Raw genomic sequence first — 25,915 nt, 5'->3', positions numbered from 1 at the left:
CAGTGGGGGACATTCCTGGGAGCAGGGACATCGCTGGATGGCAGGGACATCCTGGGCAACAGGGACATCTCAGAGAGTGGGGACATCCATGGGCAACAGGGACACCCAGGGGGTGAGGACATTCCTGAGCAATAGGTGACATCCCGAGACAGTGGGGGACATCCCTGGGCAGCACTGGACATCCTGGGCCTTGGGGACATCCCAGGGAGTCGGGACATCTGTGGGCAACAGGGACACCTGGGGAGTGGGGACATCCCCGGGTGGTGGGGACATGCTGGGGAGCTGGGACATCCTGGGGCATCCCTGGGCAGTGGGTGGCATCCCAGGTCAGTCACGGACATCCCTGGGCAGTGGGTGACATCCTGGGTCAGTCGGGGACACCCCTGGGCAGTGGGTGGCATCCCGGGTCAGTCATGGGCATCCCTGGACAGTGGGTGGCATCCCAGGTCAGTCAGGGACATCCCTGGGCATCCCTGGGTTGAAAATTGGCTTTGCAGTCATGGGAGCGACATCCTGGGGAAGGAACGAACCCGAGAACACCCGGTGACGCTGATCTGCAAACCCCGCGTGGTCACGAGTGGGAACGTCCCCAGGTCTGCTCCAAGAGAACAACCAACACGAGTGTAGCACAGCTACCAGAGGCTCTTTGACTTACAGTTTACCCTTCCACGCGTTCTTTAGCGTCCCAGTCTGCAAACTCATTTTGCTGACCGGATAGTGCCGTTTTCAGCAGAAACGGTGATGAATTACCATATGTTTTTGTGGGTTATTTTTTGCGAGGAAGGGAGGATCTCCAGCTGAAGTGGACCCAGTGCCGCGTCCTTTGCGTTGGTCGCCCCCTGCCCACGCGCACCAAGGAAACCCAGCTCTGTCCTGAGCTCACCCAGTGGGATGGCGCCTCGCATATGGCATCTGAGATTAGTGCCCGCAACACACGGGCCGGGCGGGTGAGCCGAGGACAGTGGATCATCCGCAGCTCCGAAACCCTGCTGCAAGGTACAGGAGATTCCTCAGTCTGGTTTCAGCAGTTGCATTTATTGTTTCAAGGCAAAACAACAAATTAAAAAGGCATCAGGTACACCGTGACTTGCAGTAAAATGCACCTTGTGACCTTAAACGCCACAACCCCAGAGCTGTGAGCATTGCAGCCTTTACACCCCATAGACACGCAAAATCCGAACCTTGAATTGCATTCTTGCGAAATAACGCGCGTTGAGATTAAAATAGTTTTAATTCGGTAAAGCAACATTCATAAGGCTTTGGAAAAGATTTTTTGAAGCTGTGGAACAGAGTCCCCACAGTGTTGGAGCCAAGGGGCTTGGACTGTGTGTATAAATTAATCTGTCTGTGAAACTTTTAGTACTGAAACTGTAGCAGTATAATGCTCGCGCTTAACAAACGGAGCTTTGTCAGACCTGCTGGTTTTTTCAGTAGCTTATTCATATTCTTAATGGGAACAGAATTGTGCTGTTAAAGGGAAAGCGCGAAGCACAAACCTGTTGTGTTTGTTTGGGTTTGGTTTGTTGGGAGGCGATATATGGAGCAGAGCCTTTATTTCTTTCAAGAAACCAGTTTTTGCTGGCACGCTCTCTGTTTGCAGCCCTTGGTATTGTCTTCAAGGAGGAAACCTGATATACAGCTTCCCCGGGAGGAAGGAGGAGGGAACCTCCGAACCTGCATCATCCTTTGGCCTCAAACAGAAAGAGGCAATTGTCTAAACTTGTCTCAAACACCATTTTTGCGCTGGAGTTGCAGCCAAGGAGCGTTAGAGTGCGAGAGCATTGAACAGTACCAGTTTGAACACAGCCTTGGAATAAAGGGGGGATGTTGGCTTTGGGTTGAGGACACCCCAGCTTTGGGAAAACCACTGGGGACGGGGGTGCCTGGAGGTCACCGGTGCTCCGGGAAGTGGCAGGAAAATGAGATCTAGTTGCAAAATAAATAAATGAGCGGCGACAGCATTTGTTAGGGAAGTGCTGAACTAATTGCTTTGCTATTGGTTTTCTGCCTAGGCTGTGAGGCTGAAGTGCATACCTGGGTTTCTCAAACGCACCACCTGCCGCTCCCAAACGCACTCGAGGGACCTTATTTGGAAGTGGCACGTGGCGAAACCCCATTGCGGGCTCACAGCTGCGCTCCTGGGGCTCAGAACCTGCAGTTTGGGGTCTATTTCTGGTCAAGGACAGGAAACCCAAGATCAAGCCCTGCAAAACCAGGCTGTGTTTTGTTCTTTCCGAGCGAGGTGGAGGTGATGCAACTGCAGGAAGGCGTTGCTGTCAGACAGGCAGGGGAGCAGGAGGAAAGGCAAAGTCACCAGGTCATTCCTAGGGGTGAGACCTGAAAAGAAGATGCAGTGATCATAGAATTTATTTCCTCCTTCTTGTTACAATCTTGTTAAATAATGGAATTACTTTCGTTGTTTTGGGGCTAATGGATGTACTAGAAGCATTTCCATGATTCTCTGTTAGCATAAACCGCTAGAAACAGATTGGTTTGTTAAAAAGTGCATACAAACTGCTTTCAAATTTGAATCTTTTGCTTGATACAGCCAAGTCTTTGGAGGCTTTGTTGGGAGATGCTGTGCTCTACGTGATCATTTTCCTTAATTTCTCCACTGTAGTAATTATGGTTTTGTTGGACAGTAAATGATTCAGTGTTCTCGTTCCGTGGGGGAAGGGGAGGAAGGATGTTGAAAGAGCGGCATTGTCTGCGCGTAGCAGGATTAGCTGGTGTTACCACCTTGCACGGATTGAGCCGCGCTGTTCGGAACAGATCATCGGCTCTAATTGCTGAGGAGCAGCCCGGCGTCGCGGGCCGGAGCCTCCTGGAGCTCCTCTGCTGCCTTGGTTGAGTGGAGGTGGAGCATCCCGGCTTGGAGATCCCTGGGCTTCCCCCTGCTCCCCAGCACTGAGCTCCTCTTGCACCCTCAGCACACCCAGTGTGGATTTAGGTGGTGGCAATCCCTTCTCATTGCCTCGCCAGAAATCAGGAGAATCGGATGAAAAAGGAAGCTCAGAAGCCAGTTTTTGCTTTATTTTCCCTAGGGAATTCTGTTCCTCCGACCTACTTAGATTCAAACAAGCAGGACCTCTTGGATTTCATCACAGAGGTGTCTGCAGTCAGCATTATTGTCCAGGTATTTCAAGTGAGGAAACGTGGTTGTTCCTTGATTAAACTTGTCTTGTTTCTGCAAGCCATAAATCCGGGGCTATTTCCTACCTTGAATCCACAGAGCGGCATCTCTTATGTATTTGCAAGACCTGCTGTGTCTTGAAAAGTAGGATTTCTTTAAATTCTTCTTGTAAAACTGCTTAGCTCACACTCACATGTCCTCAAAAACAACCCTAAAGATTCCCAACGTTGCCTTTTGAACCACTGGGAAAGATCGTGGTGTCAAATAGTCCTGCGGTTGGTTACGGCGAAAGGGTCTTGGCTGGCAAACTCCATGTGGAGGGTATAGATCCATATAGACCCCACCTGCACAGAGCTGTAGCTGGAGAGGCCAGAATACATCAGCACTAAGTGGGTTTAGTTGTAGTTTCGCTCCTCGGGATGAACAAACCCCAGCACCATTTCAGAGCTAAACTCTCAGCTCCCGTCTGCTTTGCTGCCGCTTTCCTTGCAGCGCCGGCTCCTGCGCTGTGGTTCTTGGGTTGTTTTTGCAGCTCTTTGGAAGAACTGAACACAGCGAATGGCAGCGGGGTTGTGATTTCCCAGGTTTCTGCCCCATTGTCTCGGCTCTCTTCCTGTTGCTGTGACTGATGCTGCTCGGTGAGGAAACGTGCGCTCCTGGTCGGATCTTTGTGTTTCCTGTGGATCACCAGAGTGGGGAGGAAGAAAATTCCTCTGCTGGTGAATCTTCGGTTTGTGTCTCAGTGGATTGAGACCAAATTTGGATTACGACCAGAGAGAAGACGCTTTGTACAATAAATCCATTCCGGGCATGCACTATATTAAAGGGACACTTGCTTCCAACACTCGAGGTGCAAATTTGAGCACAACTGTTGTGGTCGTAGTGACCGGATCAGACACGGCGAGTCCCAGCAATCCATCACCCTTATTTCTCTTCCCATTTGACTCGTTGGAACTTTCCTGCTCTTGCCAAATAGCATTGGGGGGTTATTTTTTTATTAGAGAACCCTTATTTTCCGAGCAATAATATAGATGATCTGCATCCTATGGTAGGGATGCAAATAGTGGCTTTTGGCTTGGGTTACCTCCTTGTTTTCCAGCAATATCTCGCCTCAACTTCCAATTTCCAATGCAGATCGTAGTTCCTGTGATAATAGATATATTTTTTTATTGGTAGGATATTAGTGTGGAGCGAGTGAGTAGAAACCCAGCACATAAACCAGAATGTGATGCTACCGGTGCACTGGTGTGTGTTTGTAAGCCACTGGTATCCCATAGTAATTCCAACAATTTTCTGTGGCAAATGTCTCATTATATATAGCGCGTTATCACCAACGTCAAAAGTCCAATTAAATCTTGTGGAGCGATTAATCACAAAATAACAAGCTAAACAAATCCGTGGGTTGGTTTACAAGGAACAATTCTGAGCGGGTCTATTTTTCCGGCTCCCTTTGCTGCCCAAATGAACCAACGTGGGGAATGCGCTCTTCGTGTGGCTGTTCTGGAAGGTGCCAGCATAGCTGTCCGGTGAGCTGGATCCATTGCGCTGAGCGACCGGCTGCAATCAGGCATTAGAATTCATGTTTGCTCGGCATTTGGGTGCTTCACGGATATTCTCATGTTCAGCTGCTGGGTTGCACCCGCCGCTTCGCCTTCGCGTCTTCTCGGGGGCGTTTCGAGTGACACCAGCGTTCACCTGTCCACGCGAAGCAGTGAAGCCCATTCCCTTGCCAAACAAAGTCACCTTTAGAACCAAAACGGCTGGTTAGCCGGAGTGTTCTTGCAGGGACGCTGGTTGTGTTGGGGCTTAGAGCCTAAACCCTGCTGTATTTGCTGTCCCAGCTGATGATTGCAACTAATACTCTGTTCTTGCAATAATCGGGCTCACAGTGAAGAAAACACACTGTCTGTGATGACCGGTTTCTTGTCGTAGGCTTAATTTTAACTGGAGAAGTAATAGCAAATAAATGTGTTTTCGTATTTTCGTGTTTGATTGCTTGCACTCTTTTGTCCCCAAGAGATCTCAAGACAGATCAGGGATAAGAGGGTCACTAGGAGCAGTCACCATGGCTTCACCAAGGGGAAGTCGTGCTTGACCAACCTCATTGACTTTTATGAGGACATCACAAGATGGATGGATGATGGCAGAGCGGTGGACGTGATCTACCTGGACTTGAGTGAGGGATTTGACACAGTCTGCACAGCATCCTCACAGCTGAACTGAGGAGTGCGGTCTGGATGAGCGGGTAGTGAGGTGGACTGGGAACTGACTGAAGGGAAGAAGCCAGAGAGTCGTGGTCAATGGGGCAGAGTCCAGTTGAGGCCTGGATCCAGTGCAGTGCCTCAGGGGTCAGTGCTGGGGCCGGTATTATTCAATATATTCATCAATGATTTGGACGAGGGAATAGAGTGACTGTCAGCAAGTTTGCTGGTGACACCAAGCTGGGAGGAGTGGTGACACTGGGAGCTGTGCTGCCATCAGAGACCTGGACAGGCTGGAGAGCTGGGCAGGAAAAATGTAATGAAATAGAACAAGGGCAAGTGTAGAGTCTTGAATGTGGGCAGGAACAACCCCAGGTTCCAGTGTAAGTTGGGGAATGAGCTATTAGAGAGCAGTGTAGGGGAAAGGGAGCTGGGGGTCCTCGGGACAGCAGGGTGACCATGAGCCAGCACTGGGCCCTTGTGGCCAGGAAGCCAATGGGACCTGGGGTGGGTTAGAAGGGGGTGGTCAGTGGGTCAGAGAGGTTCTCCTGCCCCTCTGCTCTGCCCTGGGGAGACCACACCTGGAATCTTGTGTCCAGTTGTGCCCCTCAGCTCCAGAAGGACAGGGAACTGCTGGAGAGAGTCCAGCGCAGCCACCAAGATGCTGGAGGGAGTGGAGCATCTCCCGTGTGAGGAAAGGCTGAGGGAGCTGGGGCTCTGGAGCTGGACAAGAGGAGACTGAGGGGGGACTCATTCCTGGGGATCAATATGGAAAGGGGCAGTGTCAGGAGGATGGAGCCAGGCTCTTCTGGGTGACAACCAGTGACAGGACAAGGGGCAATGGGTGCAAACTGGAACACAGGAGGTTCTGCTTGAATATGAGCAGAAACTTGTTCGTGGTGAGGGTGGCAGAGCCTGGCCCAGGCTGCCCAGGGGGGTTGTGGAGTCTCCTTCTCTGCAGACATTCAAACCCGCCTGGTTCCTGTGGAACCTCAGCTGGGTGTTCCTGCTCCATGGGGGGATTGCGCTGGATGAGCTTTCCAGGTCCCTTCAACCCCTGACATGCTGGCATTCTGAGATGAGGGGTTACAAATGTGGGTCGGGCTTGAAATGCTGCAGGGCTTTTTGTTTTAATCCCGTCAAGGTTTTGGTCTTTTTTGTGGTTCAAATGCGATGCGAGAAATTAAACCAGAAGACAGCAGCCAGATGGTTCAGCTCCGGGATCAGACAGCTTAGGGGGTTTAAAAAAAGGAAAAAGTTTACTAAGACTTCTTCTTTTCTGGAGTTTTTTCTGCGGAGCTCAGGCTGCGAGCAGTGGGCAAACAGTGGAACTGCAGCTGCCGCCAGCTTAAATCCCACTGCCCCCCAGCTTGTTTTCAATGGAGAGCAAATGGACTCGATGCAAAGTCGGATTTCTGGACCGTAGGGTGTTCTTGCCGGGCGGCAGCGTACGAGTTGAGTCTCAAATTACTTCGTTTAAGACGAGGCTCTGAGTTCGCACTTTGCCCCGTTGTTTGGGAACCATTTCGTTTCGTTAGCCTTTGTGGTCACCCAATATTTTCATACGCTCTGAGTTTCCCTTTTTAGGTTTTCATGGCTTTGATATTCCACTTAGATAGCTGTTCTGATTCAAATTATTGCATTTAAATAGTGTGTAGTGCATATCTCTGATCCCAAGGGAAAGTACAGGGGTTCTGTAATACGGAAGCTTTGAAATCCTAATGTACTTGCATTTATTTGGTCTCCGATTTTCTTCAGCAGATGCATTGCTGCCTTCAGGTGGAACCTTCACGTCACTGAAAAGAGAAGCAAAAAACAAGGACATGATTAAATGAGTTTTCTTTGCTTGTTTCAGGGGACATCACGCAGAAGGGGTATGAGAAGAAGAGAGCGAAGCTGCTGGCTCCCTATGTTCCACAACCACAAGGTAGGTCCGTGCTTCTGCTGCCCTGAGAACCCTGCGGAGCCTCCACATCCAAGGGACCCGTGGAGGGGAGCACTGAGCTTCACTTGCTGACTCTTGACTCTCAGCCGTGTTTCCGGAGCCGATAATTACACTGCGGAGGCTGCGCGGGTGCCGTATTTTGCCTTGAGTCGGCTGGTTTGTATTGAACTGCAGGGACCTGGGACCAGTATTATGCAATATATTCATTAATGACTTGGATGAGGGAATAGAGTGACTGTCAGCAAGTTTGCTGGTGACACCAAGCTGGGAGGAGTGGTGACACTGGAAGCTGTGCTGCCATCAGAGACCTGGACAGGCTGAGAGTTGGACGGGGAGAAATGTAATGAAATAGAACAAGGGCAAGTGTAGAGTCTTGGATCTGGGCAGGAACAACCCCAGGTTCCAGTGTAAGTTGGGGAATGAGCTGTTAGAGAGCAGAGTAGGGGAAAGGGAGCTGGGGGTCCTGGGGACAGCAGGGTGACCATGAGCCAGCACTGGGCCCTTGTGGCCAGGAAGCCAATGGGACCTGGGGTGGGTTAGAAGGGGGTGGTCAGTAGGTCAGAGAGGTTCTGCTGCCCCTCTGCTCTGCCCTGGGGAGACCACACCTGGAATCTTGTGTGCAGTTGTGCCCCTCAGCTCCAGAAGGACAGGGAACTGCTGGAGAGAGTCCAGCGCAGCCACCAAGATGCTGGAGGGAGTGGAGCATCTCCCGTGTGAGGAAAGGCTGAGGGAGCTGGGGCTCTGGAGCTGGAGAAGAGGAGACTGAGGGGGGACTCATTCCTGGGGATCAATATGGAAAGGGGCAGTGTCAGGAGGATGGAGCCAGGCTCTTCTGGGTGACAACCAGTGACAGGACAAGGGGCAATGGGTGCAAACTGGAACACAGGAGGTTCCACTTGAATATGAGAAGAAACTTGTTCCTGGTGAGGGTGTCAGAGCCTGGCCCAGGCTGCCCAGGGGGGTTGTGGAGTCTCCTTCTCTGCAGACATTCAAAGCCGCCTGGTTCCTGTGGAACCTCAGCTGGGTGTTCCTGCTCCATGGGGGGATTGCGCTGGATGAGCTTTCCAGGTCCCTTCAACCCCTGACATTGTGGCATTCAGTGATTGCTGGTAGTTCAGAGCCGTTTGGGTCCCTGCAGAGCGCTCGGTGTTTCAACACTCTGTGTGCCCTATCTCCCATGTGCATAGATCCCGTCCCCCTCCCTTGTCAGCTGAGAACTTGAGGGCTTTGAGTTGGTTGTGAAGTGCGAGGCCTCAGGAATCCTTGAAACCTTCTTGAAAATGGTTGAAGTGCAGTCGGTCTGTACCGCGTCCTTTCTGCCACCCGAATTCCCTGTTGGAGAAACATCAGGATTTCTGTAATTTGTTAGTTTGTTTTGCCAAAGTCACTGAGTTCTTGTCGTTCATTTACATCCGTTTCTTTCGGTTCAGAGATCCTTCGCGGTGCAGCTGATTGTGTGTAGGATAATTAGATGTAATTGTAAACTGAAGGACACGGCTGAAAGTCTGCTCAGTAATTATTAGGGGGATGCTTACCCAAAATAATTGCACTACTGATGTACCGAGATGCCAACCCATTAAAAACTAATGCGTCTGGCTCTTGCAGCGTGGGGACTGAATGGGTACGACAGGCAGTCATGACTGGGCTTACTGTAATTTACTGAGACTGAGCTACTGCCAAAAAGTGAAGGCTCCAAGTGCTTTTATTGACCATCAGCGCTGCATCCGCCGGGGAAAGATCGGCGAGGATTTGTTCCCATTTCTGCTGAAATGACAGCGGTTCGGTTGCCTGAGGAGCGCAGAGGGACCCTGGCACTGCCGTGTGGTGGCTTCTGGACCCTGGTGCTCGTGTCCCTGTTCTCCTCCATCCCTCTTGATTCTCAGTGTTGTTTTGCTCGTGTGCTCAACAAAAGCTGGTTCCTGTTCCCTTGTGCAACACTTACTGCTTTCTACACAAAAGAACGGTGTATTCTGCCTGAACTGACGCAGCAGAGGTTGCAAGGCAAGCAAAACATAGATCTTAGCCTTCAAATGTGAGATTTTGTTACCAACAGCTCTCTGTGTCCTCAGGACTGCCTCCCTGAACCAGGATGTAACAGGAATCTCTGCTTGGTTACCTTTGTATCAAATCTCTGTTATTTAGAATCATTTCATTTCCCTTGGAAGAGACCCCCAGGATCATGGAGCCCAACCATAACCCAACTCCAGCACTAAACCACGTCCTTAAGAACCTCATCTAAAAACCTTTTAAACCCCTCCAGGGATGGTGACTCCAGCACTGCCCTGGGCAGCCTGTTCAATGCCCCACAGCCCTTTGGGGAAGAAATTGTTCCTAAATCCAACCTCAACCTCCCCTGGCGCAACTTGAGGCCGTTTCCTCTTGTTTTATCCCTTGGGAGCACAGACCAACCCCCTCCATGCTCAGACTTCCTTTTAAAGAAACCACAAAGTCATACACAAGACTAATCCCTCTTTATGGTCTTTAGGAGCAGCTCTTTGTTAAGCGGGGTTTGCAATCTTAGTCCAACCTGCGTACCCATGGGGATCTTGAGCCTCGGGAGGAAACGTGGATGTTCTGGGCCGGACTCACTCCTGTCCTTTTCATCTGCCAACGTGCTCTTGTGCCTGTCGCTCCACACGCACGTTTGGTTTGGTTCAGAAAACATTGTTTATTAGGAGGGGGGGAAGCATTTGGCACAACTGTGGCCCTGCTGTTGTAATTGTCGCCCTTGTGAAAGCTGCAGAATGACCGGAGTTGAGGAGGAGACACAGGCTGGTCGTCACCAATTAAGGCAGCGTTTTGAGTGCCCTTGTGGCTCAGCTTGTCCTGTACCTTCCACCCCCTGTATCTGGGGATCACCCGTTGTAAAAACCCCATTGAAGTCATGCGTGAGAGATTCAGAATCGGGTCACCTTGTTAATGAGACGGAAATTAATGTAGCGCACAAGAGGAACAACAAAGTATTTACTGCTGGCATTAGCGCATCACGCGTTTCCAGGCACCTTCCTGACGTGAGCTCGTGTGTCGTCTCCATCTCGCCGACGTGCGGTGATGGCGACACATCAGGGCACGTCAGCCCTGTAATTTGGGAGACTCCTATTGCTAAACCCGTGCTCCGTTCACATTGCCTCTGGGAACTCACCTCGTTATTCTAGAGTTAGGGAAACGATGTTAATTAGCTAAAGATACACGTTTTCCTGGTGCGACATCCACTTTTGTAAATGGAAGCTGCCGCAGCAGGGGCTTTGAGGACAGAACGGGTTCCAAACAGCATCCCCGGCCGTGCGTGTTGGGCGAAGCTGCTGATGCCGCTGGTGTTTGCGCCTATTTTTAAAGATACAATGCCATGTTATTTCCTTTTTCTATCGTGCAAAATGGTCTTTGGATGGGCAGACGAGCTGCTCTGCTGCTGGGGGTGCCAGAGTAACTCAGCGCCTCTTGAAACCCGTTCTGCTGCAGACTACGGGCAAAGCTGGGCCTAGGGAAAGAGCTCCAGCCCATGTTGGTCACTACGGATCTGGGAGAGCATTTCCCCCTTGGAGCTCGCTCAGGACGCCCTCTGCCAAAACGAGCAGCCCTTGCACGCAGGCAGCTGGCAAAGTGCGTTTTCTTGCTATTTAAGATAATGCGTTCGGCCCCTCTGCTGATGTGTAAAGGAAATTATATTCATTAACCACCGATTCACTGTCAGAGCCTTTTAATGTAGCTGCTAGAGTGCTCCTGCTTCCTATTCTCATTATGATTATAAAGAAATTAAACAAGCAGGAGAATGTTCAGAGTGCACTTTTTGCAAGGGTGAGACGAACGTGGTCCATTTTTTGTGTTCCGGTACCTCAGCGAAAGGTGTTGGAAACCTGTTGAGGTAACATTTGAAGCTAATTTAACAGGTCCATGAACTTTAATTGTTAATATATGGTTTGGTTTCTTTCTGCTTCACGTTACTCATGGATAGCACAAGGTGGGAATATGATACAGTCTGTTATTTAGTGTTTCATTTCTTTGATATCGTGGTGTTTTGGAAGAGCTTCCCAAGGGGGTTGTCATGGATTTCCTTCCAAAATGCTGCTGGAAAATTCTCCAAGGCCTTGGGGGGGTTCGTTTGCTTTGCTTTTGCTGTTTCTTCCTGTCTTTCAGCATCACATTATTTCCAACAGGAGCTAATGTGGAATAGCAACCAGCGCTAAACCAGCTTTGTCTAAACCTGTGAATCACGCACGCGTGCTCTGGCTTAGTGGTGCTCCCGGAGTTTACAAGATCTGACTTGCAGCTGCCACAAAGGGGGAGTTATTTCTTCCTTATCTAATCTGAGGGGCATCACAATTGCAAATAACGCTGCTCGCTTGACTCTAGGAAATCAATTTCTCCATCTTGGAAATAATTTCCAGGACTAAATCAATGGCGCGCCTGAATTTTCCTTTCGTGCCTTGCTCAGGGCAGGATTAAGATGTAGCTGGAAATCCTGCAAAATTGCTGAATCTCAGTAAGTTTGAGTTCTCAACAGAATCCCAGAGTGTCAGGGGTTGAAGGGCCCTGGAAAGCTCATCCAGTGCAATCCCCCCATGGAGCAGGAACACCCAGCTGAGGTTCCACAGGAACCAGGCGGGTTTGAATGTCTGCAGAGAAGGAGACTCCACAACCCCCCTGGGCAGCCTGGGCCAGGCTCTGCCACCCTCACCACGAACAAGTTTCTGCTCATATTCAAGTGGAACCTCCTGTGTTCCAGTTTGCACCCATTGCCCCTTGTCCTGTCACTGGGTGTCACCCAGAAGAGCCTGGCTCCATCCTCCTGACACTGCCCCTTTCCACATTGATCCCCAGGAATGAGTCCCCCCTCAGTCTCCTCTTCTCCAGCTCCAGAGCCCCAGCTCCCTCAGCCTTTCCTCACACGGGAGATGCTCCACTCCCTCCAGCATCTTGGTGGCTGCGCTGGACTCTCTCCAGCAGTTCCCTGTCCTTCTGGAGCTGAGGGGCCACAACTGCACACAATATTCCAGGTGTGGTCTCCCCAGGGCAGAGCAGAGGGGCAGGAGAACCTCTCTGACCTACTGTCCCCCCCCTTCTAACCCACCCCAGGTCCCATTGGCTTCCTGGCCACAAGGGCCCAGTGCTGGCTCATGCTCACCCTGCTGTGCTCAGGACCCCCAGCTCCCTTTCCCCTACACTGCTCTCTAACAGCTCATTCCCAACTTACACTGGAACCTGGGGTTGTTCCTGCCCAGATTCCAGACTCTACACTCGGTGCTGGAAAACAGCAGCAGCCACAGTGAAATTCCACAGAACAGCTGCTCAGGTTGGCTCCTCAACTCAGATATCCAGAGTTTGGTAGTTAAACCATTTTTACAGGCACATAGCTTGAAAAAATCATCTTGTTCTAAGGAACATCCAGCCCACCAGTAGCGCTGCTGCTCAGTTCTCTATGCAAAGGGCAGAATGACAGGTTTGCCTGCTGCTTTGCTTCTGCCGGATGAATCCAGTGCTTATTGTCTCTGTTATTGATATGAACGTTGATCATATGTGAAGCTTAGAATGGTTCTTTTAATCTAGAAATCTTTTTATGGAAAAAAAAACCAACAAACCCTAAATCGTTAAACCTTTCCCTTCAATGAAATGCAGGGATCACAGGGCACTCAGCTCTGCTTAGAAACTAATGCCAGTTAGAAACCCTACAGCATCCTTCGAAACAAATAGTTTTTAATGTCTCCGTAGATTCAGGTCCCGCAGAAGCTGCGGGGTTGTTACAAAGGGAACGCTGAACAAGTCACTCGGCTGCTGCTTCGTTGTATGACTGTGATTTACTGCAGCTGTTCTCCTTGCCAACACCGTGAGCTTATCACAGCGTGTTATGGCACAGCAAAATATGGGAATATGGTGTGTTGTGTCACCGAGGCGCATCCGATCCCTCTGTAAACGGGGTGGCGCGTTTCCCTGCCGAGCAGACGAGGATTTAAAAGAGATAACTGAATATGAACTTAATAATTCATTTAAAATAGTGTTAAATGTGCTGCTGACATCTAGTGGGTACTGGGATTTGTAAATACTCGTGTGATCAGAAAGGGTTCAGCTCCTCTTCTCAGCCTGTGAAGTTGTCTTTGGATCAAAATAAAACTCTCCTGGTTTTGGTGAAGGCAAATATGTGCAACAAAGGTGTTCAGCTTGTTACCGATGGAATGTGTTCCAGAGTGGCAGCAAGGGGACACAAACAGGTTCTTTCGGCTGTGGTTACACTGAGATTTTGAATGGAAAACCTTGCTCTGAAGTCCAGGTCTTCCAATTCACAGAGTAACAGAACGTCAGGGGTTGAAGGGACCTGGAAAGCTCATCCAGTGCAATCCCCCATGGAGCAGGAACACCCAGCTGAGGTTCCACAGGAACCAGGCGGGTTTGAATGTCTGCAGAGAAGGAGACTCCACAACCCCCCTGGGCAGCCTGGGCCAGGCTCTGCCACCCTCACCAGGAACAAGTTTCTGCTCAGATTTAAGCAGAACCTCCTGTGTTCCAGTTTGCACCCACTGCCCCTTGTCCTGTCACTGGTTGTCACCCAGAAGAGCCTGGCTCCATCCTCCTGACACTGCCCCTTTCCATATTGATCCCCAGGAATGAGTCCCCCCTCAGTCTCCTCTTCTCCAGCTCCAGAGCCCCAGCTCCCTCAGCCTTTCCTCACACGGGAGATGCTCCACTCCCTCCAGCATCTTGGTGGCTGCGCTGGACTCTCTCCAGCAGTTCCCTGTCCTTCTGGAGCTGAGGGGCCACAACTGCACACAAGATTCCAGGTGTGGTCAGTTGTCACATCCTGCACATAAACCACAGGAGTCTCTTTGCCATCCTGCTTTTTGTGCCGCTGGCACGGGGGATGGTTCTATTTTGATAAACAAATGCTGTTATATGCTACGACACCCAGAAAATACCAGTGAAAACTGTTTGTCCCCTTATATGGTTTCCGAATTTCTGGCTAGCAGAGCGTGTTCTTTTTAACTAGAAATAAAGGTTCTAAATTTTTGGCACGCGAGTTCAGAGTCATTAATCCATAAGCTATTCCAGGAGTGCGATGCCCCTATATTCTCTGATTATTCCCTATAACACTGGGTTAAGCAGATAGTTTGCTGGAATATCGAACATCCTGCTCTTTAGGTTGTTGGTACAGGAGACAGTTGGCGATTTGGGCAACTCGTTAGGTGTGATTGGCCGGAATTGCGGGTTCCCCGCGCTCGAGGCGCTTGCCTGGCGCTGTTTCCCTGCAACCACACACCCCAGAGCGCTCCGCCTGGAACCGGAGCCCAGGACTTGCGGTTTCCTCCTCATTTCTCTAATCCTTCGGTAGTTTGTGAGCACTGGGAAGCCGCGCGTGTTCAGATGGCACGCTCGCTCTTCCTTTTGCACGACTTGAGGTGGCGATCTGATCGTAATGACGGCGACGGCACCTTTTGGGTCCCACAGATCCATTTTAGAATGGAAACTCCAGTAGCGACGATTCCTCCCGTCAATTTCTCAGCAGATTTTCTATTTAACTCCCTGTATTCCTGGGAAAACCAAACTTTTCCAGGATGCTAAAGCCCCTCGTGATGTGCTGGAAGGAGCCAGACGCTGGATAATTAATGCTCTCATTGGTTTGATAATTAACGGGAGCAGCAGAGGCTGGTGTGGTGTTGGTTTTCCTGTCAATAACGCACACTGGTCAGGGGAACGCGGTAACGAACGTGGCTTCTCAATGTATTTTGCTGTGGGTTTGCTCTTCTTCACAACTCAATTTTAATGATGATTTATTGCATCAGTCGAGCCCCTTGTTGTGCCCGAGGGAGGAAACTGGTGTAAGTGGCTTTGAGCTCTAAAAGCAATTTACATACATCACTATAACACAAGTTAAACTGCTAATTTTCTTCCACCTTAATGCGGTAATGAGAAGATGGCGCGGTCCTGTTCGCATTGGAAATGCGGTGAAATAGGGAGTAAACCGGACAGATACCGAGGCACAAAACATTGACGTTCGTTGTAAATGGAAGTGTAGGACTTACCTGCTTTATCTGCTGTTTATCAACATTTATCTGACTCTTAGCACCTCTGGGTTTGTATTTTGTAATGAGTTTTTAAAGGTCACTTAATGACCCTTAAATTATGTGAAACTGTGTATTATGTCACCTGCTTCAGATTTGCTGGGAATTCTCTTAATTCAAGTGCCCAACAACCCCTTAAAAAGCTGGAAAAAACTCCCAAAGAAGGATATATCCTAACTGATAATTGGATATATATAATTGTGTATAATTGGGAAATTGTACTCATGCACTAATTAGATCCACTTCACTACAAGAAGGGAGAAAAAAAGGAGGAAATGCTGTAATTGTTGGTGAAAGAGGAAAGTGCAGTCCCCAAAAGCTGCTGTTCCGCTCTCAGAGAACCGTGGGCTGTTTTCCAGGGGCAGATCCAGCGCTGCAGAAGGAATCCAGAACTCCGATGCCCGTTCCCGCTGCAGCTCCAGCCTCAGCGTCCTCCTCATCCTCATCCAAGTTTCACCGAGCCCGCTCCGGGGGAGCCCGAGATGAACGTTACCGATCAGGTAAGGACGAGAGCTCACCCGGGAGGCCTGGCGATGAGGAACAACCCACCGTGCCCTCCCAAGGGTTGAAGCTTATTACTTGTCCACTGATGGAAAGTCCTACCTTGGTAGGACCTTGTATAAAAACCCATCACTTGTAGGATTGCAGTTGCTAATCAAAAAAATACAGAGTAGAAAAAGCAAGTCACTTTTTGCCACCTTGATTTTCTGGGAAAGTGTAGAGTCTGGAATCTGGGCAGGAACAACCCCAGGTTCCAGTGTAAGTTGGGGAATGAGCTGTTAGAGAGCAGTGTAGGGGAAAGGGAGCTGGGGTCCTGGGGACAGCAGGGTGACCATGAGCCAGCACTGGGCCCTTGTGGCCAGGAAGCCAATGGGACCTGGGGTGGGTTAGAAGGGGGGGTCAGTGGGTCAGAGAGGTTCTCCTGCCCCTCTGCTCTGCCCCGGGGAGACCACACCTGGAATCTTGTGTCCAGTTGTGGCCCCTCAGCTCCAGAAGGACAGGGAACTGCTGGAGAGAGTCCAGCGCAGCCACCAAGATGCTGGAGGGAGTGGAGCATCTCCCGTGTGAGGAAAGGCTGAGGGAGCTGGGGCTCTGGAGCTGGAGAAGAGGAGACTGAGGGGGGACTCATTCCTGGGGATCAATATGGAAAGGGGCAGTGTCAGGAGGATGGAGCCAGGCTCTGCTGGGTGACACCCAGTGACAGGACAAGGGGCAATGGGTGCAAACTGCAACACAGGAGGTTCCACTTAAATTTGAGCAGAAACTTGTTCGTGGTGAGGGTGGCAGAGCCTGGCCCAGGCTGCCCAGGGGGGTTGTGGAGTCTCCTTCTCTGCAGCCATTCAAACCCGCCTGGTTCCTGTGGAACCTCAGCTGGGTGTTCCTGCTCCATGGGGGGATTGCACTGGATGAGCTTTCCAGGTCCCTTCCAACCCCTCACATTTTGTCATCTGCTCCAGCAGCCTGGACAATGAGAATGGGAATGGGCTTTGTGCTCCACAGCTTCCAGAGAGCAGCAGAATTGGCCACCGAGCACCCTGTGATTTCCTTCTTCACTGAAGGGAAGGAAAAAGCAGCAGCATTAATCTGAGCAATGCACATAGATGAGCTCTCCATTGTCATTGTGGCTGTTTAATGAGTTGTCTTCCCATCCCCAGTGATGTGTCTTCCCTTACGAGCTCTGGATGTTCGCAGAGGGATTCAGGCCTCATGTCCTGGCCTGTTCCAGACTAATCAGAATTTCTTTACAGCTGCCAGTAGCAGCTTTCAAGATTTACATGAAATCTGCATCCATTCAGGTTCTCAAACAGATAATTTTTCCTCAATCAGACAACAGGCTGAGGATTTGCCAGTTCATAGACCGGAGTTGCACCCGGGGCTGTACGCAGTTAGCTTACCTGCTTAATTTTAAATTACACACAGGCATATTTTAGAATAACTTTGGTTGGGGAACACTCTGGTGGCGTTGGGGTTTCCATTGAAGTTGCTGGTGACACAGTAGAATGACTAATCCAGAAGATTCCAGGCTAAAAACCCTCCGGTCCTGCCGTGTAACTTGCTGACTTTAGAAACCCAAGTTAGTTTCCTTGTCTTAAAAAAAGGAAATGGGAAAATGAGGAAATGAGATGGGAAAATGGGGAATTAATTGCATCAATGCAGATGCTAGCGATGGGTACACGTGTGTAAGCCTTGCGTGGTTTAATTCTGCTGCAAAGCTGAGTCTGAGCGTCCCCTGTGCAGATATCCACACGGAGGCGGTTCAGGCGGCGCTGGCCAAGCACAAGGAGCAGAAGATGGCCCTGCCCATGCCAACCAAGAGGCGCTCCACGTTCGTTCAGTCTCCCGCGGACGCCTGCACCCCCCCAGGTGAGGTCCTCGCACTCTGGGGGGTGTTTGGGGATCAGCAGTGACAGCTCCCAAATCAAACTGGCAGAATACTCCAGCTTCTCAGCACGTTTGCGGGGAGGTTACTCCTGTCGCTCTCTTGCTGCCTTTGAACAGCTGCTTGGGTTGTGGAGCTGCTCTTAGGGCTGTGGAAATGGCTCCTGGGAGCTCTGAAAGAACCAGCTGGCAGGAGCTGAGCAGGATTTCGGGACTGATGCTTCTTTCGCTCCCCTCACGCCAATTTCGGTTGCATAATTCACCTCTTCATTTTAAGGTTCAATACTCAACGTACAGGTAAAGGCTTTGCAGTGATGTACATTTCTGGGTGAGGACCCTGGAGGAGCCCTGTGGGATTTGGGACTTGCAGGATTTTTCCTTCCCAGCCCTTCCCGTGCAGAAAAACACCTGGGATGAGGCGGCGCCTGTTACGGTGCATGCGCATCAGATGGCAACAAACCTCTCTGCTTTCAAGCAGCTGTATGCACTGGCTTATAAACGACTCTGTGTAATTTTTGGCAGTGACTTGTCTGTTGTCTCTCGTTGTGCAGAAGCATCACAGCCATTGGGATCGATGACGTCGCCTGAAGATGATGAATTCATAGCTCATTGTGAATTCATCTCTCTGCAACCGCTCTGCTCGCCCTCCCCACTCACAACTATTCCTTTCCTCCTTTTTTCTCCATCCTGGTTTTCTTTTCCTCTCCCCTAGGGGCTGCTGCATGTTCCCGGTGTCTGCTTGGGTCTCAGCTTCGTACTAATTAGGCCAGGACTAGAGCACATTCAGAGCGTGGCTCTCCCCAAATAAAGCTCAGGTCTGGAATCGGTCGATTCTGCAGCTCCTGACCGTGTTATAAGAGCTTGATTTACAACTGAAGTACAGGCAGACTTTGAAGAACACGTGGATTTTAGGGCAAAGTCCAAGTGTTGATATTTAGCACTGTACAACTTCAGATATTAAGTCACGATTATCTTCATGATGAATAACGAGGTCAGCGTTAGCAGAGACAAGGGATTTGCTCTCTCGGAAATGCGGGATGCAGTTCCTTGTGGTTTCCCCTGTTTTGTTTTGGGGTGGGTTGGTTGCTGGGTTTGTTTTCCCTGCGCTTGAAAGGGGCCCATTTAGAATACCAGACAAAAGCATTTTCTCATGTGGCCTTGGCACACTTGTTCCTGCAAATTTTCAGCTTTGACACTGATACTGAGCCCTCACTTTCCGCTTCCAAATTAGCAAAGTTAGGCAATACAGCATCTGATATTACAGAATATGAGCAGAAAAGCAACGAGGGATAAGTTGGAGGAGGCAGGGGAAGGATTCTTGCCATAGGAGGTGACTCTTGTGCAGAACACAAGGGGTGAATGTGTTACGTTGGTGCCGTCCGCTGCTTTAACTGGTGGTTTGGCCAATGTAACCTTGTTAAAGAATAAAATCCTCATGTGACAAGGCCGTGCTGTTGATGTGTGAACCGGACGGGGAGCGTGTTCAGTGCCTTGTGCTTTCCCGAAGCAGCTGGATTTTCTTTTCTGCTTTCACACAGACACGTCTTCCGCGTCCGAGGACGAGGGCTCGCTAAGGCGCCAGGCTGCTCTTTCTGCTGCATTGCATCAGAGCTTACAGAATGCTGAGTCTTGGATCAACCGATCTATTCAGGGGTCATCCACATCCTCATCAGCATCTTCTACACTTTCCCATGGAGAAGGCAAAGGGACCAGTGGGTCACTAGCTGATGTATTTGCCAATACTCGAATAGGTAGGAGATGGGTATGAACAGAAAAATCGCTTCGAGTTCAGTTTGTGTTAATAACGCCGGAGTTGAGGGAAATCCAGACCAAGAGCTTAGCTCTGACGGAGCTCGCTGGGATTTGTTGGAGTTGCACCATCACGATGCTTTTTTTCCTTCCCGATTTCAGAATATTGAGCTGGTTGAAAAAGTGGGGAGCAGGAGCTTATGGAAGCAGAAAAGACTCCATGGGGTGTTGATGGGTTCCGTAGGCACCACCTTTTTGTATATCGTGTCGCTTGTGTCTCCAGCTTTTGGAAGCCACTGTGTGTACCAAGCTGCCGTATGCAAGCAGCGTTTGGCATCCGTGTCCTATGGAAACCACAGGGGTGTCTTTGCCTATGGAGTGGGGAAATGCTGCGTTTGACCATTTTCATTTTACTCTAAGCCCCAATGGTTTATTGTTTGTGTTACATTAAAAAAAAAACCCAAACCAAAACACAAACAGCCATGCATTTGAACAAACGAACACGCAACTGCAAAAAGCGGCTATAGCAGAGTGAAGATTTCGCACAGATCATGGCGAGTCTGAGAAATACTCAGAGCATCCACAGATCGAGAAGACGGAGCAAAATCTCCATGTCTGGATCCCCCGGGCTCAGTTTTCTGAGGCTCTGAGGTGTTCCTGCTGCTGATGCTTCTGTATGGAACGGCCAATTTGGTTTTGCTCGGTGTCCGTCTGTCCTTTTGATCGCTGTTCAGGTTGTCACCGCAGCCCAGGACATGTCTGTATTTTGTGTGCTCTCTGCTTTTGCTTAACTCGTTTGGGGCAAGCAGTGCGTAGAAGTGCTGGTGGTTTCAGCTGTTTCCCTTGTATTTTTTAATCGCTGTTATTTTTATTTCGTTTTATTTTTGCTGGGATGCAAACGGGGAAACTGCCCATAAAATGCAGTCGATATAATCAATGTGTCTTTGAAGCAGAGAGGCTGGTTTTAATTGGAGCACACAGCTACGTTACCTTTTGTAATGAATTACGGTAATCTAGCTTTTCACCTACACAATAACTACTATCTAATTCACCTACACTATACTAATATCATTAGTATTTTATGCAAAAGAGATTTAAATCTTTGGGATTGTATTTGCTGTGTAGGTGCCACATTCATCCCCTGCTAACACCTGATTTAAATGAATAGGAACTCTCGGTATGCGATTTTATAGATATTTTATATAGAGTTGGAGTTGTACTAAATCCAGGTCCTTTCTAGTGAGCTCAGAGGTTCAATCCACGAGGAACATCCCTTGCCGCTGGATCTCCAAAGCGATGCAGAAATGCAATTATGCCAATCTGGCTCATTTCACACTCCAACATAGCTTCCAAATTGCTGCTTTTATCCTCCCTAAGCAACAGTTGCCGGTTCTGTTGAGCCAGAACAGAATATTCTTGCCCCATCAGGTGACTGAGCCTGCTGTGTTGGAGAAATAAATCCCACGTAAGCAAAAATCGCTTGTTTAAGAGAAAGTTAATGAGAGAATTACCGGAATATTCCAATTTCCGTGCGGTTTGGAGCTCACAACCTTGTCTATAAAGCAAAACAGTGTCTTGCAACTTAAAGCAAAAAAATAAAAGACGCAGCTTGCTCTGTTAATTAGTTTTTAAGTTGATTATTTAGCTGCTGGACAAGGTTATACTGTTTAGCCACTGAGCTGGAAGGAATTTAAGCGCAACCTGAATTGTGCTGATCTGCTTCAGTCAGTGGCCTCCCGCATCCCACAAACCAGTTCAGCAGCGTCATTCTAGCAGAGATTCCTGCGTAGGTGACGCGGGGTTTGTTATGGGCATCGAGTGTTTCACAGCTCATGTGGGTCTCCAAACGTGTTGGTTTTTTACAGTGCGGAGGGTCAAGAGGTTGAGCTTGAGTTGAAGGTCAGAGACCGAGAACAGGAATGGTTGAACCGCTCATCTTGTGCCTTCGTTTTCTGTTTTCCAGAACAGATAACGTGCACCTCCTAGAGCTCCTTAATATTTAGGAAGCGCTGTGTTTAATAAGAGCTCCCCTCCCTTCAACCCATTAAATTCTTAAGATTGTTGGTAACAGGTAACTAACGCTTTGCTTGTTCCACCTGACAATCAAAGGTATGTGTTAATTGGCATTTTCTCCCTTCTTGTAGAAAATGTCTCCGTTCCCCCAGATGTCACAGCAACTACCTCCTGTTCCTCAGCGCGCCCGGCGGCCATCGACCTCCCTCCGGCGGGGATCGTCAAGGGCATGCACAAGGGATCCAACCGCTCCAGCCTCATGGACACGGCCGACGGTACGGAGCCCTCCGAGCCCCGAGCCGGTAGATAGAGCCGCGCTGAGCTGGGAGAACAAACCTCCTGGTCTAAGTTCAGCCCGTTGAAGCACTTTGTGAATTTGCAGTGGTTACGGCATCGGCGTTAACGCCTTCCTGTGCCGCGCGTTGACACCAGCGCCTTCCCATGCCACACAGTTGTCTGCTGTGTGCTGAACTGGGGAAAATTATGGAGTTTTCTCCTCTCTGATGCATTTTTAAGAAAAAAATTACAAGTGCGTAGGTAGGCTGATTGTTTTTAAAAGCTTTTATCCTAGAATCGCTCAAAGGAAAGGTAAGATGAATGAAACAATGTAGTTCTCAACTATAATTAAGCTTCCATGGAGCTGATACACTCAGCCCAAGCTGGTTGGCATAAAGCTTTGTGCAGAGGGGTCACATCAGTGGTTCTGCTCTGGTTGTGTCCCCTCTGCTGACAGCCCAGCCCCACACTGATCGGTACCGGTGGCCCATCGGTACTGGTGGCCCATTGGTACTGGTGGCTCATCGGTACCGGTGGCCCATAGATACCGGTGGTTCATCAATACTGGTGGCCCATCGATACCAGGTGGTTCATTGATACCGGTGACCCCTTGATACAGGTGGCCCATCAATACCGGTGGCCCATCAGTACTGGCTGGCTCATCTATACCGGGTGGCCCATCGATACCGGCGGCCCATTGATACCAGTGGCTCATTGATACCGGTGCCTCATCGATACCAGTGGCTCATTGAGACCGGTGGCCTATCGATACTGGCGACCCATCGCTACCGGCGGCCCATCGCTACCGGTGGCTCATCGGTAACGGTGGCCCATTGATACCAGTGGCTCATCGATACCAGTGGCCCATCGATACCAGTGGCCCATCGATACCGGTGGCTCATCTGTACCAGTGGCTCATCAATACTGGTGGCCCATCGATACCGGTGACTCATTGGTACCGGTGGCCCATTGGTAATGGTGGCTCATCGTGGCTCATCGGTAATGGTGGCCCATGGATACTGGTGGCCCGTGGATACCGGTGGCCCATTGATACCGGTGGCCCATCCAGAACCACGGGCAGGCACAGAGCTGCAGGGTGGGCTTCACAACAAGTGCCCCGTGTCAGGGGCAGGTGGAAATCAGACTTTGAAGGGAGGAAATGCTTTAAAATGAATGTCTATTACTAGCATTTTCTGAGCACTGAGTTAATACAGAACTGATATATCGCTTACTAATATCGTCCTGCGCTGGTACAACCTTGAATAATGGAGTGGGGGCACCAAGAGAAGGACCCTCCGATGGAGGGAGGCAGGATGGGAATGGTAAGAGGGATGCTGAACATTGGATTAGACAAGATTTCTCCATCCAGGTGTTCCCGTGAGCAGTCGAGTCTCCACGAAAATTCAACAGTTGCTTAACACCTTGAAAAGACCTAAAAGACCACCCCTGAAAGAATTCTTTGTGGATGATTTTGAAGAAATTGTGGAAGGTAATAGCATCAAATAGTGAGTTTTGTGAATCGTTTGCTGTAAGTACACTCCTGCACAGTGCTGAATTTCTTTATGCAGCTGGTGTTGAAGTTGACTCCGATTTGCTCTTCGCAGCCTGCAGTAGCTGTTGTGAAGAGTCTGATACAAAACCAGTGGTTGAAATCATTCCTTGTGCTGCCAGGCTTTGAGTGGCCTCCTCAACACTAAACTTCCTACAATAACTACAGTTCCTTACCGAAAATATTTCAGTAGATTTGTAAAACCTCCTCATTCGCTTAGGCTACTCGAATTTCCCAAAAGGGATCGTCTTTACTGGTAATTTCATTACAAACTGATTTTGTAAGATTGTTTTTCTTTTCTCTGGGTTACTTTCCTCCCCATTGAACTGAATATCGTTTAAGAGCACCTTAGGAGACTATGTCCGTGATGTTTTGCTTTGTGCAGGGCTTCCTAGGAAGTTAAATGTGATAGGGTTTGTTAACCCTAAAAGTGATGAGGAAAAGCCTTTGTTTGCAGCGCATCTTTCCAGCTTAACCGTCTGGTAACAAATGGGGAAAGATGAACTGAAACATTATGGAATTGTCTTCAGTTCCGCAGCCTGACCCCAATCAGCCCAAGCCAGAGGGCCGTCAGATGATGCCCGTGAAGGGGGAACCCCTGGGAGTTGTTTGTAACTGGCCTCCTGCCTTAGAAGCAGCTCTGCAGCGCTGGGGAACCACGCAGGCGAAATGCCCCTGTCTGACAGCACTGGATGTTACGGGAAAACCGGTTTATACCCTCACATATGGTGAGTTGAGCCGCAGCTGCCGATGCTAAACTGCTCTGAAAGAGCAGCGGTGGATCGTGGAATCACAGAAGGGTTTGGGTTGAAAGGACCTTCAAATGTCACCTTATCCACCATGAGCAGGGACATCTTCAGCAGCTCAGGGTGCTCAGAGCCCCGTCCAGCCTGGCCTGGGATGTCCCCAGGGATGGTTCATCCACCACCTCTCTGGCCAACCTGGGCCAGGCTCTCACCACCCTCAGGGACAACAATTGCCTTTCATCCAGTCTGAATCTCCCTCCTTTAGTTTAAAACCATCACCCCTTGTCCTATCGCAACAGGCCCTGCTCAAAAGTCTGTCCCCATCTTTCTTCAGGCCCCTTTTAAGCACGGAAAGGCCGCACTAAGGTCTCCCCGGAGCTTCTCTTCCCCAGCTGAACACCCCAACTCTCTCAGCCGTTCCTCCCAGCAGAGCTGCTCCAGGCTCCCATCATCATGGATGGATGGATCCAGCAGCATCTCACTGTACCCCGCATCACCCCATTGCACCCCACTGAGCCTCTCCACTGCCCCCTGAACACCATTGCACCTTGGGGAACCCCACTGAATCCCCCCAGATCCTGCTCTGCCCCTCTGCACCCCACTGTGCTCCCTGTACCCCCTGAACCCCAATGCGAACCCCCCCTGCACCCCCACATCCTCTCTGCATCCCCAGCTCAACAGTTTCTTCATGTCCAGCCTGAATCTCCCTCCTTTAGCTTAAAACCATCACCCCTTGTCCTATCACAACAGGCCCTGCTCAAAAGTCTGTCCCCATCTTTCTTCAGGCCCCTTTTAAGCACTGAAAGGCCGCACTAAGGTCTCCCCGGAGCTTCTCTTCCCCAGCTGAACACCCCAGCTCCCTCAGCCGTTCCTCCCAGCAGAGCTGCTCCAGGCTCCCATCAGACAGAACACACGGGGGTGTTGGTCTTGGTGCGGTCGCACGCACCTTCCTGGGTTTGGAGAGCTTTGTAGACAAAGTGGCATAACCCAAACAGAGCACACGGCTGTAGGTGGTCAGAGCAGCCAAGAACTGAAATATTCTCTTGTGTGTTGGTTGATTTAGAGTTGTGCAAGTCTCTCTTCTTTGTGTTCCAGGCAAACTGTGGAGCAGAAGTCTCAAGCTGGCCTACACGCTGCTTAATAAACTGGGGACCAAAAATGAACCCGTGTTGAAACCTGGAGATAGGGTAATGAGTTTGGGACTGTCTGGTTCACCCTCTGAAATAAAAAGAGAGTTTTGGGGGCTGCAACTTAGCACAGACACTATATTCTTGTTCTTTTAATAGCAAGACTCTTATGCCAGGGACGGGCTATTTGGGAAAGAAACCTCCGTGGTTTTTCTGTCCTGGTGGCTGCTCTGTGAGCAGCTTCTTGGCTCTGGGCTTTGAAATGCAGCTGAGGAACAGCCTTGCATGTCTGAGAGAAACCCAGTTTTAGATCTCTGTGTATGTGTGTGTGCATCTTCATGCGTGTGGGCCCCAGGGAACGCCGACGTACCAGATACTCCATGGCAGAGCGAGCGCTTGGACGGGCCCTGTGAAAATGCCATGCTAGGATGCGAAATAACACCAAGTTTCCTCTTAGTCGCTATAGATCTGAACTTAGCCATTTTTTTCCCGTGTATTTCAACTAACAAACCATTTCTGTGGATTGCAGGTAGCCCTCGTTTATCCCAACAATGACCCGGTCATGTTCATGGTGGCGTTTTACGGCTGTCTCCTGGCAGAAGTCATACCAGTGCCTATCGAGGTACCTCTTACCAGAAAGGTAACGTCGATGGGGTGAGAGGAGCTGATGTGGGATGAAAACCAAGTCGGACCGTCCACCTCTGAGAGTGTTTCACAGCATCCGCCTTCTCTGTAGCAGCACAGCGTGC

At 49.9% G+C, this 25,915-nt stretch overlaps 1 protein-coding gene across 5 annotated transcripts in view; it reads left to right on the top strand.

Moving 5' to 3' along the window:
- Nucleotides 1–25,915, top strand: part of DIP2B (disco interacting protein 2 homolog B) — a 75,656-nt gene that overhangs the window by 22,392 nt on the left and 27,349 nt on the right. For 4 of the 5 annotated variants that reach the window (XR_011735994.1, XM_071800062.1, XM_065858751.2 and 1 more), the window contains exons 2-10: nt 7,190–7,261; nt 15,687–15,827; nt 17,566–17,691; nt 19,245–19,457; nt 21,600–21,743; nt 23,114–23,233; nt 23,824–24,021; nt 25,135–25,226; nt 25,696–25,806. Coding sequence is in view for 4 of the 5 variants with exons in the window: in XM_071800062.1 (XP_071656163.1) it covers nt 7,190–7,261; nt 15,687–15,827; nt 17,566–17,691; nt 19,245–19,457; nt 21,600–21,743; nt 23,114–23,233; nt 23,824–24,021; nt 25,135–25,226; nt 25,696–25,806 (1,217 nt within the window). In the remaining variant the exon portion in view is untranslated. The remainder of the gene's footprint in view (nt 1–7,189; nt 7,262–15,686; nt 15,828–17,565; nt 17,692–19,244; nt 19,458–21,599; nt 21,744–23,113; nt 23,234–23,823; nt 24,022–25,134; nt 25,227–25,695; nt 25,807–25,915) is intronic. The other variant, XM_065858752.2, reaches the window with a different exon arrangement.

Source organism: Patagioenas fasciata, chromosome 28, assembly GCF_037038585.1.
Source record: "Patagioenas fasciata isolate bPatFas1 chromosome 28, bPatFas1.hap1, whole genome shotgun sequence".
Classification (NCBI taxonomy): Eukaryota; Metazoa; Chordata; class Aves; order Columbiformes; family Columbidae; genus Patagioenas; species Patagioenas fasciata.
This window is presented reverse-complemented; position numbering and strand designations above follow the sequence as displayed.